Here is a 16,751-nt window from a genome sequence, read left to right as displayed (position 1 = left end):
CTCTCCATTTCTTCTCCATTCCTCTTTGTTTTCAGTATCATATTCATCCTCTTTGAAGTCAAGTGAGTAATCAAATCTGAGTTTTTATTTTTTTTATAGATCATTGTTGTTTAAGTTGTCTGGTTGGAATTTTTATTGGAAAAATTATGTAATGGGTGCCATTTAGATATACCATTAAATTTTTATGACCCCTTTGTTTGATGCCATTTGAGATTTTTCAGCAAACAAATTGATGCATATGTTCACAGTATTATATACTAAAGGAATGCAAGAAATTTGTTATGATTGTTTTATTTCTCCATATTGTTTTACACGTGATGTGTAAAAATAAATTGTAACTACAGGCACACACACATATATTATTAGAAGGAGAATTTAATTATCTGGTGAGTAAGAAACTAATAGAGAGGGAGATTTAGGAAGAACTGAGTATATGAACTTATTAGCATAATTAATAAACATATTAGAGGAAGAATCATTTCCACTCATCACAAACTGTAATAATAGATAATTGGGTTAATAATTCATTATATTTGTGCATGCTACAAATATACATACCTTGGAAATGAGACACTAATCCCAACATATTTGGTATCCCATCCAAACTCAGCAAAGCTACCACTAGAATAATGTTGAAAGGCATTATCGTTTTTAGAGTTAATCACATTATTATAATCAACAACAACATTGTTGTTCTCTACTTTGTTGATGTTTTTAGTGATATAGTTCCAATAAAATGTTGTCTTTGTTACCTTGTATAACCAAGTAGCTCCCTATATTAATTTGTCCTATGTCCAACCAGTTTATTTAGGATTCACCATATCTAAGCAATAGATTATATGACTCTTCAGGACACCCTCGCACTCGTTCATACGCATTTTCTTCAGCACGCCATGCTTTTTCATAACTCATATTTATATCATAGTCTTGCCTCATGTCTTCTATGATATCACATAGTTTGTATAGACGACCAACTCCCTTAAATTTGGACTTTATTAATTATCCAACAACTCATCCTTATGGTCACGATTCAAAAACTCAAGAGAACACGAGTGAACTTTGACAAATTTTTTAATCTTGAATATATTTGAATCCTTCAATCTCATCGCTCGCAATCTCCAACCACACTTGTTATTAGTGCATCTAACAAAAAGAACCTCTTTTGTAGACTTTTTTACTACAAACTGAAGAAAAAAAATTCATTGCCAAGACACTTAATCTCATTGAAAAATCTCTCTTGCAAAAAAATATTTTTCATACACCCAACTCCTCACTTGTAGAGCTTTCTTCGGACCAAGCACTCCTTTTTTCTTCAACTTTCGACTAAAAGAGTTGTAATAAACTTTAGATTTTCCTTTGCAATCTTGTGTAGGAGCATCTCTATGTTGTGGGATGTCAAACGATTCATTGTTCATCTCAACTAACTCCCATGTAAAAGTATCATCTTTTGATTCATATGACTCGTATGATTCTCATATAGCCGAAGTGGTCCCTATCATGTTATCACACAAGCCAACTTGAACTTCACGAATATGAACTTCATTCTCTTTTAATGTATCCATTGCAATTGGAGGATAAGGGTTTAAGTTATGAACTTGGTTGCTCTCAGATACTGAATTGTAATCTTTGTTTAACATTTTCTTGCTTTAATTACGTTTAGGCTTAAATGAGACGTATAGGAGGATCTCTAATGAATTTTCACTAAGAATATAAAACTTTAAATCACGATCATTGTTTAACTCAAATGGAGAAGCTCCATTTTCCATTTTTATCTCATATATGCATCTTATCATTATGTCGAACTCTATAGGGTCAACTTCTGCAACACGCTTCCTTCGTATTTTCTTCGTCCCTCATCCCATGTACCACCGTAACACACTAAAATTCGAACATGTGACATCCTCAAACCACCTTTAACTTTTTAAATTCCTGCAAAATTTGATTTGAAGTTAGAATTTGACATATCACATAAAAAAGTGTATGACTTATTTCGCGAGATTAAAAAACAGTAGTTAAACACTAAATAAAACATGCATAGTCGCACTCTAAATACGTATATGACTAATTCAGCCTTGGGCATTTAAAGTTTGACAGCTACGAGATGTTCGCGATATTGCAAAATACCAAAAACAATAGTTAAAAGTACCCTAAATCACATAAGAACAAGTATAATTCATTTGAGATTAAACATTTGAACTTAAAAACCTACGAGATGTTTGCGAGATTAAAATAAAGAAAAAGAAACTTACTGACATTCTTTGATGACTCTAAAAAAACTCTGAAACAGCCCTAAAATCAACTTGAAACAATTAAAAACTATATTTGATTTATATATTTAAGATTCAAATATATATACATATAACACAACACAATTCGAAGGAAAAAATAACAAAAAAAAGTTTTGTTAAAACAAACCACAATGTGTAGGACGTTCACGGAAGGAGAGGATGAACAACATCGGAGTAGAAGGGAAAAAGTTGACAACCTTTTCACATAGAAGAAGAACGTCAAATGGGTTTTTCTTTTTTCTTTTTCTTTACATGTTGTGTTTTACATTGAATAGAAGTTGAATAGAGAAGTAAGGGAAAGTAAAATTAAATAGGGGTACTTTGGACATTTCACTTCAAATTTGTCCTAAAACTCTACTTTTCCAAAATCAATCCTAAAATTTATTTACTCCTCCATTTTTAGCCTATTTTTGACAATTTTCCATGAAAATTCAACTTTCTCCAAGTATATCAATAATAGAAACCTCTATTTTCTTATTTTTTAGAAAAATAAAATCAACTTTCTTTCAGTCTACCAATGAAAAAAATATGAAACCTATCATCCGATAGATTATCAAATACACAACAAAACATAATTGAAACTATCTATTTTCTTACTTTTTATGAAAAAAATTAACTTTTTTCAAGCCTATCACTAATCGAAACTCAGGATCAATATACAACAAAAGAATAAAACAACTATACATTTTCTCACTTTTCATGAAAATATATCCAATTTTCAGGAAATATAAAGCAGTAAACAGGAAACAAGAAACGAGAAATAGAAAACGGGAAAATGAGAAACATGAAACAAAAAACTGAAAACGAGAAATGGAAAATTGATCATTGAAAACAAGAAATGAGAAAGAGGAAATAGAAAACAATTGAAAACAGAAAACATGATACTGGAAACATGAAACGAAAAACGAAAAACAAAAAAATAAGAAACAAGAAAAGATAAATAAGAAACATAAAATAGAAAACTGGAAATAGATAACACAAAATATAAAATATGGAGTCTATTCTATCACTAATAGATCAGGTTGGAAATATGGATTTATCACTAATAAACTATAAAAGTCTATCAAAGATAAAAGTTTATAACTGATAGACTTTGTTATATTTTGTAATTTTTTTAAAATGTTGCTATATTTTTAATTATTATTCTATGATTTTTTTTTTTTTTTTTTTTTTTTTGAGGTTAGGCCTCTACAATTTTGTAGATACAAGACTTATTGTGGTTGTTGATAAAACGGTAAAAGTGACAACAACAGTTTATAAGGATGAACTCACAAATAGCCAACAGTAAGAACAACTGACAGTGCAAATAAGTAGAGGAAGAAGAAACACCAAACATTATTAACCCAGTTCGATGACACAACATCTACATGACCCGAGATCATAAAATTTATTTATTTGATATATAAATCATAATAAACTTATAGTACAAAGTTTAACACTATTAATCTTCACTCAGTACTGTCAGTAATAAATTACATAAAGTAACGTTATCTCTAAACTTATTCAAATATAGATTTGGCTAATCGAAATCTCCCCCTTAATCAAGTTTCTCATCAATCCGCTGATTAAGGTAGTGTACTTGAGGAACTCCCCCTAAATCACGTCATTCATCAAGACGCAAACAAAAGTTCTTTTAAATCATCATACTACAAAAGCTTGAACTTTGGATGTTGTAAACTCAGACTAAACAGTAGCAACAAGTATCAACAACAAATCACAGCATTAAGAGAAAACTTTCACACTTCTAGTTCTTATGAATAACTGACCGTTTAAACACGAAGTCATTCTTCACGAAACTATTTTCTTCTACAGCAACAATGTTTCTCTCAATCTTACAGACAAACACACTGGATTCTTATGAATAACTAACTATTTAATCACGAAGTCGTTCTTCACAAAACTGTCTTCTTCCACTTGCGCAGTCACACATTTCTCTCCATTTATTTTTTACAAAATGAAGCACACACAATAATGCTCAAGCAAGCACCTTAAAAACTCAACAACATATCTTCAAAAGAAAAAAAGAAATAATATTTTTCAAGAGGAACCAAATAAAATATTTTTCCCATAGAATATTCTTCACAACTTTTTTTAAAGAAATACTCTTTTAAAAAAAAAGCAAATAAAATATTTTTTTCTATCATAATATTCTTCACAAACTTTCCTTAAGCGAGCTGAACAAATAAAATATTCATCTTTACTTTTGAGGATGAACCCACAGAACTTGAAACGGTTATCCTATGAAATATGTTACGTTAATAGAGATTCAATTTGTGCCGACGACATTAAGATCTCACTATCTAATTACTACATTCATTCATTTATAAATTAGACCATAATTTCGGACATATAAAACACAATTTATTTTTATTTTTATGGAATATTTTATTTCAATTTACTTGTTTTTGAAACTTCTACTCATTCTACTTGTCATTGAAAAAGAAAATTCCACTTTTAGTTTCCAATTTAATTAAAAAGGCTGTTGAATAAACAATAACAAACAAAAGATTTCACTAGTCCGATCCTATGTATGAACTAATTTAAATTTAAACAAAAGAGAAAAAGAATATGTACTAAATCCATTGCTTAATTTCAACGACTATTTTGAATATTTCCAACTCCTTCACTGACACGTTGCTGTTGAACGTTGATGGCCATAAATGTGATCCCTACCTCCAACAAACAATAATTATAATAACTACAAATAACGTCCACTCAATTTAAAATCAATTTTCAAATAAATAAATTTATTCAAAAATATTTACAAATATATCAACATTTTATATTTTAGTTTTAAAATTTTCAATAATTTCAAATTTAATTCTCAAGAAATAATTTATATCAAAATTGATTAAATAACCACACTAACTTTTGTGTATGATTCACCTAAATTTATAATTTAAATTGCTACTACTTTAGTTCAAATTAGAGTTAATTTCTATTACATATTTTAATTCCTATTCTATGTATCTATAATACTTTTGAATAAGTTAAAATGATTGTCTGTATAGCTTAAATACACCTATAATTTGTATTAGCAATTAAATATTTAATTGTTCTTTTAATTTTTTAAAGAAAACGTTAAATAAAGAAATGAAGCCAAGTGTGTAATGGAATGGATACACTTAAAAATACAATAAATGTTTGACCTTTCAAACTTTATCCCTATCTGTGTGTAGCGCCATCCACGTGGAGGATAAATTTTGGAGTTTTCGGTGTGTGACATTGCCGACATCCCCACCATCTGTGGATACAGCGTATGACGTGTCCAACCATTTGATTAAATATAATTCTAAATTTGGAATTTAACCTCCATGTCGACACCAACCTTTCCTCATAAAGTAGTTACTTAATCCACGGATTGCTTTTTTCTTTTCTTACATCTTACTATCATAAGACTCGAATTTTGTTTTCCTAAATTATTAATAAGATAGTTAATATCAAAATACATCTTTGATGATGTCATACATTTATCCTTTCTTACTCATTTAGGTTATCTTTTTCTTCTTCCTTTAACCACTCCTAATTACTTCTCCATCTTTAGTGCAGTGGCTTCTTTCACACCATCCATGCAACCCCGACGTCAAGTGAGCCACTAAAGTTAAGCAAGAGCAACGATAACAAGACATTGAATTTGAGTGAGAATACTTAATTGAGACAATAAAGTTGAGCGAGAGCTATATCAATTTTTATATTATAGGAGAGATTTATTGAGAGAGAGACGGGTGAGAGCGAGACTTCTTTTCTGCATGCAAACAATAAACTTATTTGGATAATTTCACTCGAATTTGACGTTAGCAATGGATCATTCGATAAATCTTTTATTTTTTTCTTTCTCAAAAATTTGTTCATTTGACATTTTCTTCTTGATTTTTAGGTGGCTCATCCAGTTAATGCTTTTTAAATTGATAGAACCAAGCTAAATTTTTTGTAATTAAAGTATAGACAACGGTCAAATAACAATTTTGGGTTTTTTTAGTTTTAAGATTTTAAAACTAAGACGTCTCTTTCTCATCTAAATTTCTTGTTATGTTACTCCACCTTATACCAACGATTTTAAAAAGCAAATAATGTTTTGAAAATTAACCAAAAGTATCTTTTTTTTATTGGTGGATATAAAAATAAAAATAAACAAAATAATATGCAAACTAAACTCTCTTACTCAAGAAATATACAAAGTAAAAAATATGCGCTATTGTAAGTAATCAGGAGGAGGTATCTGTTTTATTTTCCATAAGCCAAAAATTAAATGATTATCAAACCTAACATTATATTTTAAAATTAAATATTTAATTAGTTTTCTTACCAAAGATGAAAATCATTCTAAAAAATTAGGAGAAGTAGGCCATGTTTTTAAAATCTAAAAATTAAATAGTAGCTAAATATGACTTAAACCGTAGTCAATCAACTAAAAAACGTATGATCACTTAAATTTTGAAAACATAATGGACAACAAATTTAAAAATAATAATCAGGTGGATAGTAACGTTTTTAAAAAAATTGTAAATCTAATAGACTAATCCTTAATACACTCACACGAATTTCACTATATTTGTTTTAATTCTAATTGTTAATTTTAAAAAATAACTAATTATTCATACTTTGAATCTAATTGTTACGTAGAGGGTATTGGTCTATCCAAAATATACCATATTGTGAACATTTGTATTTCGTTTAACCTTTTCAACTACTTTGAAATTTGATTTAGTCTTTAATTCATCCATTCTTTAATAGTTTGATATTATCATAGCATGATAATTTTAAGAATAAAAAAGTGACGGTGTTAGGATTTAAATTTAAATATGAATGATAAAATAATATCACTATAAATTTATTTAAATATTTTAGAGTTTAGGAGTATTCAAATATTTTGACATTTTTAAGAATGTGGTTCAACCAACCTTAGATCTATTAGTTGGGTTAAATTATAAGCTTAGTTTAGTTGATAATTTCGTTAAATTAAAATAACAAAAAGTTAATTAAAAAGAAAACATTTTTTAAAAAGAATAAAATAAAAATAAAAATAAATCAATGGAGATATTATTTCAATTTTCAATTACCCAAATATTAGTTTATTTTATTTTAAGACCCACGATTTAATGGATACGACTTTTTGTGAATAGAATAATAAGAAATTATGGAGCCACGTGCCATCATGGCGCCCCGCTCACTTCAATTTTTAGTGTTAAATAATTTTTTTTTTTCAATTACAAAATTATATTAAAAGGAGAAGAAAAATAAAAAATGAAAATTGTCCTGCTCTAAAAATATTTTGAAAATAGTTTCGAATTTTTGCTATATTTGAAAAATACGGGCTCGAAGAAAACTTATCTTGTGTATTAACATTATTAGTATTAGTTGATAAACCATGTTTAGCGGAACAATCTTTTCTTTTTCTTCTCTCTCTTCCAGTTCCTTTTTTGGAACGACCAACTTCGACCTAATAATTTGTGTACATACTCCAACTTGTTGAGAGATGGGAGAGAAGAGAGTAATTCTCGATGAATAGCAAATAAATGAGAGTGAGAGACATAAAAGCCATTTATGAGTGAGACACGAGTTTATTTTGTTAATTTCACACCAACGTGTAAAATTAGCAAAAGGTTAAAAATTATTTGCTTTAAGAAAGTGTGGCAATTTTTTTTTTCAATCCCTACATATTTAATTTTAAAATTTATATAAATTTAATTGAGTTATTTGAAAGAAAAGAAAAAGAAAAAGAAGTAAGATGAAATCACTAATTTTAACCCATTTTCGGACTAATTAGTTTTGTTTGTTTATTTGATTTGATTGGTATTTCATTGTTTGTGGAGTTAAGAAATGAGTGCAATTATTATTATCCACAAACTTTATGAAATTACATATAATAACGTCAAAATACAGAAACGAAATCCAAGTAAGCAGCGACAAAAAAGGAAAAAAGGGAAAAGGGAAAGGGAAAAATAATTAAGGACGGCAGAAAGAGGCATTGGGACCTCAAAAACTTATGTTCTATGAACTTTTGATTAAATCCTCAACTACTTTCTTTTTACAATTTTCAAACCAACACTTTTTTTCTACATTATTATTATTATTATTTTCAAACCCACTTTTCTTTTTTCTTTATTGAAAATTTTTGTAGATAACAACTATAGATAGACACGTAACAAAACTTAGAATACTAATATATTAGTTGTATAATCGAACGTTTAACCGTCTTAATTAGATCATTCAACTTAAAGCGGTATCAAATAAGTTCGTAACGTTACAATTTTTTTTATTAACTTTTAAAAGATACTTAAAACATTTCATTTTTATGTTCTTATTGATCTATTTGACACATTTTAAAAAAATCATTTATCTATTAAATGTACACTACTAAAAGTTTTATTAGAAATACAATTGAAAATTAAAGTCTTAAAAAATCTGTTAGAGAGAAAATTTAAATTAGTTCAAACTTAATAGACATTTTTAAATTAAATTTTAACGTTTGTAATTTGTGTTTGGTTTGAGTACATAATGCGTTAAATTTGTCCAAATTTTTAGTACTGTAACTATATATTAGCTTTGAAGGCTTAAATTTAAATTTGATTAAAGTAGGGTTGAACATAAGACATACGGACCCCTAAGCCTAAAGATATTTTAACCTCTTCTTTTCTTTTTCTTTTTTGGTCCACATATAACTTATAAGTGTGGCATCATCTTCGTGTCCTTTGTGTACTAGCTCTTGTTCTATTTAATAGAAACCATATGATATATTAATATACAAACTTTCTATGCTTTCCCATCTCATTTGGAGATATTTTCAAACCCATGCTTTTTTTCTTTCTTCTATAACATATATATATATATATATTATATTATAATGTTTGAGTTTTGATCTTATCCTCACATTTATTGTAAAGGAATCTGATATGGATATTGTTGAGTTGGATTAGATTGGATTGGGTTGGTTTGTTGTAATTTTTTTTAACCATTTAAATTTATATTGACGTGACTCCAAATTGTATTTGTATTTTTATAAAAGTTTTGGATTAATTTTTATTATTAACCTAAAATATTATCTTTTTGTTGGCACTCGGTCTTGTTCACATATGTTGTCGTTGTGTGTTTTTTGTGGGTTATACTTTTGGTCCATTTCTTTTGGACAAATACCGTTCTTTAAGCTCACCTGAGCGAAAGATACTTGTATCAATGTAGTGTCAAGCTTACCAAATTTTGTGCCTAAGTTAGTATATGAATTGTACAGTTCAGCTAAGTTATACACAAAGGTAAGACCAAAGGTATTTGGAGATTACGTACTTTTTCTTTTTATGGTCATCAATAAAAACCATTTATAATATACTTTTTTTTTCTTTTACGTTTGTGGTAACATTAGTTCTAGCACTAAAGTTATTGATAGCATTCAGTACTGTAGGGTGTTATGGGTCGTACTTTCGTAAACGCTTCGGAGGTGATCATTCGACACTTGTTCCCATACTAGAAAAAGTCAGCCAAACTGAATCTAAATAGTTGATAGCACAGTTGACATACTTCACAACCTCCAGTCTTGTTTTTGAGAAAATGTTTTAGAAACGAGTATAGATTAAAAGGTTTTCGCAATCGTTTGAAAGCATGTTTGAGAAAAGGAAAGATTGTTATAAGGCTATAAGCAATAAGGGACAACAACAACTTTATATCTTATAACTCTCAGATGTCTGGATATGATTATTAATCTTACCCCTACATATACAATACATTTTGAACAAAAAGAGAACTGGCAAGCTCGTATATGCTAAAGTGCCAAATGACATACAAATAAAAATATCTAGAAAAATAAAAAAAGCAATGCAAGGTACCGGAACAGTCATGCAGTCACAGGCAACACGCCCTGAACAAGTATGACCATGACACACACAGAGTGTCAAATTTAGTAAACTCAATACTTTTTGGATTGTTATATTTATTGGTTCCATTGGTTAACCTAAAACCAAGGCTCTCTCTTCTTCCTTTTGAGATGTATGTTTCTTTGTGCAACATTTGGATTGTCCTCCGCCTTAGATCCATACATGAGGTTTAGATCTTACTTTAGTCAACTATCATCCATTCTAATTTTATACTTTTAATTTGAGACTCTAAATTAAATGTTTAATAATTAGAATAAAACTTAAAGTTTAATTTTTGTTTAAGCTATATTGGTTTTTGACTGCTTCATTTCTAATATATATATAAAAAAAAAAAACTCAGTTAATAAAAGATTTTTCAATATTGAGAAAATTAAAATTTTACATTACTATATTATTTTGCATATGACCCTTTCAAATATGTGAAATAACTTATTCCAAAATGATTGAAAAATTAAAAACTTTCAATAATGTTGAATTTGAAAGCACCCTATCATCTACTGTATAGCCCAATAATGTTTATTCATTTATTTGTCACCTAAATATTTGTATTGTAAGTTATAATCAAATGCTTCAAACCATATTCATAATAATTTGATTCAAGCATCAAACTATAATTAAGATGATTTAGAGCATGGGATATACAATAACAATATTAACAATATTTATCATCTATTTTTTAAAATCCAATTTCAATCCTCAACTAAACTTGGTTTGAGGACTCCATTGATAAAAGTAGTTAAATTGTTATCGTCCGATTTGAATAATAAAATAATTAAAAAGTTATTTTATTTTTATTAAATTAATTTGTATCTTATCCCATCTAATAGTCACAGAACTTTATTCTTTTACCTCAAATTCCTCACTAAAAGTAACAATGGCAAGATAAAAAAAACTTTAGTTTAAATATTCTATATTGAGTTCCACTTGCAAGCAAAGTAAATAATTATTTGATTCTTACACTAAAGCGAATTTTTACTTTTTGTAAGTTAAGTTATTTCAATATATAACTTTATTGTACATTTCCCTCTAATGGAATTTAAAACTATGATTGGAGTAAAATACTTTAAATTTAAAAAATGAAACTTAAAAATTATGTGACAAGGATGATAACGACATTTACTCCAAATTTTCATTTTAGATTAATGTTAGGTTATTTCATATGTTAATACATTTCAAAATTTTAAAACTACACTATTTTTCCAATTAACCCTTAGAGTATCTACTAAATATTTTCAAAGAATATATACTCTAAAATATTCTTTCATTTTTTTTTTTAATTTAAGAAAAAAGTATTTTCTTTTATATAAAGAAAATAAATGATGACAGTAAATTATGGTAATAATATTATTATATAATTAAATTCTTTCATCTTCCTAACAGAGAGAGAGAGAGAGAGAGTGAGGATCGTCCTCTCAACGACGCTGATCCCAACTGTTCCAGTCTCAAATCTGTGTGTACCAATCCAACCAATCCTTCCTTTAAGCTAAACCCACCATTTTCTTTTCTTCCTAAAACCCACCCTTTCTGTCTCGCCGGACCTCTTCAGATTTTGCCTCAAAAAACCATGTCCAATTCTCCTCTGCATCTCCTCTTTCTCCTCTTTTTCCTTGTCCTCTGTTCCCAATCCTACAGCTCCCGCCTTCCTTCCATTTCTTCCATCACTTCTTCTTCTTCCTCCTCCTCTGATCTGGTCTCCGATGGCATCAATGGGTTGCAGGAACCCTCTTATCTGCATCTCAATACGCTTTCTTCATTATCTGCACCAGAGGAAGAGTCTTGCGAGCAGTCTTATGGGTTTCTTCCCTGTACCACCACTGCTTTGGGGAATTTGTTTTTGATTATCGTTTATGGATATTTGATGTTTTTGGCTGCTACGTATTTGTCTACTGGAAGCGAGCTCTTGTTGGAGATCTTGGGACCTGGAATTGTGGGGGGATTATTCCTTCCTGCGCTTGGTGCTCTTCCTGATGCCATGTTGATTCTCGGTACTTTTTTTTATTTTTTTCTCTTCTATATTTCTTTTGCACTTTCATGGGTTTGACCTGTAATCGAAATGTCCTGCGAAATGAAATGGGTTGGCTTATACCTTTTCTCAAGAACATGATCGTTTTGATTTGTGAATTTGAGGTGGGGTTCTGTTTCTGTGATCCAGGCAAAGGCTATATAGATTAAGGTTCTGTGGATGATCCATATCTTACTTTCGTTTTTCGTTTGTTCATTTCCCCATGAACTATTTGATCGTAGAAACTACATAAACGCGGTGGGAATAGAATTAGAATGGTGAAATGTATAGTGGAGTTCTCTTTTGTTTTTTCTTGGCTACTTTTTCCAAAAAAAAAGTTCCGTTTATTGACCCCCCAAAAGTTTCCTAAACGGATCGAGTATTGTAAAATAAAGGTGGGGGTGCCTTGTTATTGAAGTTCTATTTGCTATGATATCTCTACTTTGCTTTGTTTGATTTTTGCTTGGTGTGGGCATCTCTCTGCTTTTGCTGAGCTCGCTTTTCTGGCGATTCCTTGGTTCATCAAACTTTATTGTACTTCAATTTTTGCTGCTTGTCGGTTATATCTCAACATCAAGAACCTGAACGATTCTCATCTCTTTTTTTTCCAAGACCGACATCTTTTCAAAAACCCATCACTTAGTTCCCAAACTGGGCAAGATTTATTCCAAAATTTCAGTTTAGCCATTACTCTATGTTTTCAAAATGGACCATCCTCTAATATCTGTTGTCTTTTTGTTTCTTGAGCCGTTTCTAAATGATAGGTTATGTAATTCTGAACTCCATATTTTTTGGGTTCATATTTTACATCGATTTTCGTTGTGGCAAAATGATATCTAGACTTTCACCAATAGAAGTTAGTTAAATGAGCTTAATCGAATATGAAGAGTGATAAAAAGCACCGAGTTCTTAAGCTTGAATTGGCCACACTCATTGGAATGTCTACTGTTTTGATTTCTCTTGTTTCAGTTTGTTTGTGACGAATGAGAGATCTGAAAAAAACCCTCTAATCTTCTCCTTTCTATAGTTTCTGGTCTTGCAGGAAGTGCTGAAGTTGCACAAAGCCAGGTCTCTGTTGGAATGGGTCTACTAGCTGGCTCAACTGTCATGCTTCTTACACTGATCTGGGGCACATGTGTGATTGTTGGGAAGTGTGACCTTCAAGATTCAGTTGCCATAGATTCACAGGATACAAAAGGGTTTAGCTTGACTGGTATGTCATTTTATCTTAGTTATATTCAACTGAGGTGTCCGATCGTGTTCATGCATGCCTTCGTTTTAGAAAGTTGAATCTTATTCAGGGGAGCGTGATGCTTTCTTATGGTGTGGAAACAAGGATGATGCTATTCGTAATGGATCAATACTTTTTGATCAATAATACACCCTTTTTTTTCATCAAGGCTTACAAAGGAAAAGGACATATTTTGAATAGTATTTAAGGTGTTATGTGAGTTCTGTCATTGACTACAGGCAACTTCTATTGTTTTAGCCGTGACTTGTGACAACGACAATTTATCGTGTTAATCTACTCTTCATATTGCCTAGAAACTGAATATTAGGTAAACTTGGTGAAACTACTTGCAAGCATCAATTAAAGTGTAACGTAGTCGTACATGCTGGGAAGACCCCTAGTTTTTCACCTTATGAGCATACCTGAAGCTGTTAGTACACGGTTGCCTATTAATGCTTCATCATTGCACTTCCATACTTCCTATTGATCTCTTTCTGATTGTCAACTATTCTCAGTCAATGGTCCATTTTCTCATACGTGCTATTGGATCAACTGAATTGGATTTTAATTTCCGAATGTTATATGGTTTTTAAGTTCTGTGGATACTTCGATGCATAAATTTACGTTGAAATTTTTTCTTTGACAGAATCTGGAGTTAGCACTGATATTTGGACCAGCTATGCAGCCAGGATTATGGTTATATCTGTTGTTCCATTTTTGATCGTTCAACTTCCACAAATGCTCAATTCAACATCAGGAAGGCACTTGGCAGTTTTGATTGCTCTTATTATCTCTGTTTCAATGTTCATTATCTATTGCCTTTACCAGGTATTTTTTTCTATTTCTTAGCTCATTTTTTATTAAGTTTACCCAAAATTTTATTTTCATTTTTTTGAATTTGTTGTCTACACAACATTGGAAAATTAAAAAGACCCACATTTACAGATTTTTCATGTTTTAAACTTTTAAACACAAATGCTAACTCAAGTAAGCTCACCTTCATTCAAACACCGAATTTGGTGAGAAAGAAACATAGGTAGCTACTCTAATCTTCCAGAGTTCAAAAGTTATAGCTTCAACGGAAGGATCGATACATTCACAATGTATTAAATTTATTCTATTAAACTTGATGTTTACCTTTTACTTTAAGGATAAGACTTATTTCGTTCTATTTTTTCTCTCATGTAAATGTTTGAAATCTTACTTCAATGATATCCTACTTCATGAATTCGAGAAAATTTGTGCAGGTCTTCCAACCATGGATTCAAAGGAGGAAACTTGCTTTTGTCAAGCACAAGCATGTTATATTTGGATTTTTAAGACATTTAAAACAGCAAACACTTGGAAGACTCCTGACAGAGAATGGGGAGCCAGATAAAGAAATAATAGAGAAGTTCGTTGGAACTAGAAGTTCAATTGTTCATTTTTATCATCTCCTTTTTATTTTATCATATGCTGATAGTTGCTCAATGAACATAATGACAGGTTATTTTCAAGAATTGATGTGAACAAGGATGGACTTCTATCAGCTTCTGAACTGAGAGCACTAATAGTTGGCATTCAGTTTGACGAGATGGACTTAGATCATGATGATGCTGTTGACAAAATAATGAATGACTTTGATACTTCTCGTGATTCCCATGTTGATTCTAACGAGTTTGGCAATGGGATCATTAGGTGGCTTTCTCAAGTTCAAGGTTCAAGAACTGGCAGAGGTGAGGATGGTCCTCACACAATGAAGTACCTGCATAACTTTCATCAAGTAAGTTGTAAGCTGTTAGCTGTATTTCTCCTTTCAATTTTTAGTTTCGCTTTTCTGAAGCATGTCATGATGTATCTACAGGAAACAAAGAGAGAACACGATTTGCTGGATGTTGGGGAACAGAGCGATGAGGTCGTAGAGGGCGTCGAGGAGGGGAAGGGGGTCTTGATAAAAGCTATACTCTTCTTGTTACTTGGAACCGCCATTGCTGCTGCCTTTGCTGACCCTTTGGTTGACGTCGTACATAACTTCTCTAATGCAACTAAAATCCCTGCGTTCTTTATTTCATTTATTGCTCTGCCATTAGCAACCAACTCAAGTGAAGCAGTCTCTGCTATTATCTTTGCAAGCCGTGACAAGCGAAAAACTGCCTCATTAACATTTTCCGAGGTTTGTCTTCTTTTATACTCAACATTTTGTTTCTTTACTCAGTTAATTTGTACTGGGGACCAGTTGAAAGGAAAACTGGAAGAAATTGGAAGAATGATTGACCTCTTACCTATAAGCTTTCATGGTGCAGCTATATGGAGCAGTTACAATGAACAATGTCCTCTGCCTATCAGTTTTCTTGGCTCTTGTTTACATGAGAGGATTGGTTTGGAACTTTTCATCTGAAGTGCTGGTCATTCTCATCGTTACAATGATAATGGGAGTCATGGGTAGCTTCCGAACCGCCTTCCCTCTCTGGACATCTCTGGTGGCTCTCCTTCTCTACCCCCTCTCTCTTGTGCTGGTCTATGTTCTTGATTATGTCTTTGGTTGGTCATAGATCAGTCGGCATTTTGAGTTTTATTCAGGGGGTTTGTTCCTTTAAATTTCCGGATGTTTTTGCACATACTCTCTGCTGAGCCAATGTTATACAATAACTGTTCTGCTCTCTTTTTATTTGCTTCATTTTTGTGTTGGTATTGATATTGAAAGTGAAGTAAAATAATGAGCATAATTTGTTTATCGAATTATCTAATAAAAAAGTTGGGGGTCATGGTGAACTCAAAAAGAAATTATATATATATGTTCTATGCATCATTTCACGTTGAATTCTCTAAGAATTGTATGTTTCTTTTAATTATTATGTTTTGGCCTTGGTTAATTTCTCGAAGGTTTAACTCAAAAAAAAAAAAGAGATTAGGGATTGAATTTTCCTCCTCATCTTCTTTATGTGAGATCTTTTCAAAAGGAAAGTAGTTGTCGAAGGAAATATCATAATCATCTTTAAGAAACTACTTTCATTCTTAAACTATATGGTCAATTCAACGATTTTTAGTTTCTTGGGGAAGAAAAACACTATCCATTTTGAATTTCTGTAGGCGTAGGTAATCATTTTTGTAACAAACATATCCCCAAATGGTTTTATATTAGTGATTCGATAGTAATAGGGTGGTGAATTCTTTTGAAGAGATTAGTCCTCGAAAGGATAAATTTTCTTGTTACACTATTTCTCATGTTAGTGTACTTTGAGCTAGTGTTTCCTTGTTAAGTGGTATGAAAAGCTAAATACAATACTACAGAGAAGATCGAAGTTACAAGGTTAAGTTTTTGAGAAAGAGAATTTGCAAAGAACAGGGAAAAGAAATGGTAAAGAGAGAAATGTTAGAAATAGAAC

The 16,751-nt window shown here is 30.6% G+C and overlaps 1 protein-coding gene across 1 annotated transcript; it reads left to right on the top strand.

Moving 5' to 3' along the window:
• Positions 1 to 11,525: 11,525 nt before the first annotated feature.
• Positions 11,526 to 16,186, top strand: LOC101209298 (sodium/calcium exchanger NCL). Its single transcript, XM_004145984.3, has 7 exons — positions 11,526 to 12,138; positions 13,183 to 13,368; positions 14,033 to 14,214; positions 14,634 to 14,779; positions 14,872 to 15,148; positions 15,230 to 15,538; positions 15,669 to 16,186. Exons 1-7 carry the CDS (start codon positions 11,718 to 11,720, stop codon positions 15,915 to 15,917), a joined length of 1,770 nt encoding a protein of 589 aa, XP_004146032.1. The 5' UTR covers positions 11,526 to 11,717; the 3' UTR covers positions 15,918 to 16,186.
• The last annotated feature ends 565 nt before the right edge of the window (positions 16,187 to 16,751 follow it).

Source organism: Cucumis sativus, chromosome 4, assembly GCF_000004075.3.
Source record: "Cucumis sativus cultivar 9930 chromosome 4, Cucumber_9930_V3, whole genome shotgun sequence".
Taxonomy (NCBI): domain Eukaryota; kingdom Viridiplantae; phylum Streptophyta; class Magnoliopsida; order Cucurbitales; family Cucurbitaceae; genus Cucumis; species Cucumis sativus.
Note: the sequence above shows the minus strand (reverse complement) of the source record. Positions and strands in the feature narration are given on the sequence as shown.

Coding starts and splice junctions, on each gene's coding strand:
- LOC101209298 (XM_004145984.3), top strand. CDS start 11,718: ATGTCCAATTCTCCTCTGCATCTCCTCTTTCTCCTCTTTTTCCTTGTC. Junction 14,215..14,633: donor TTATCTATTGCCTTTACCAG/GTATTTTTTTCT, acceptor AAATTTGTGCAG/GTCTTCCAACCATGGATTCA. Junction 14,780..14,871: donor GATAAAGAAATAATAGAGAA/GTTCGTTGGAAC, acceptor ACATAATGACAG/GTTATTTTCAAGAATTGATG.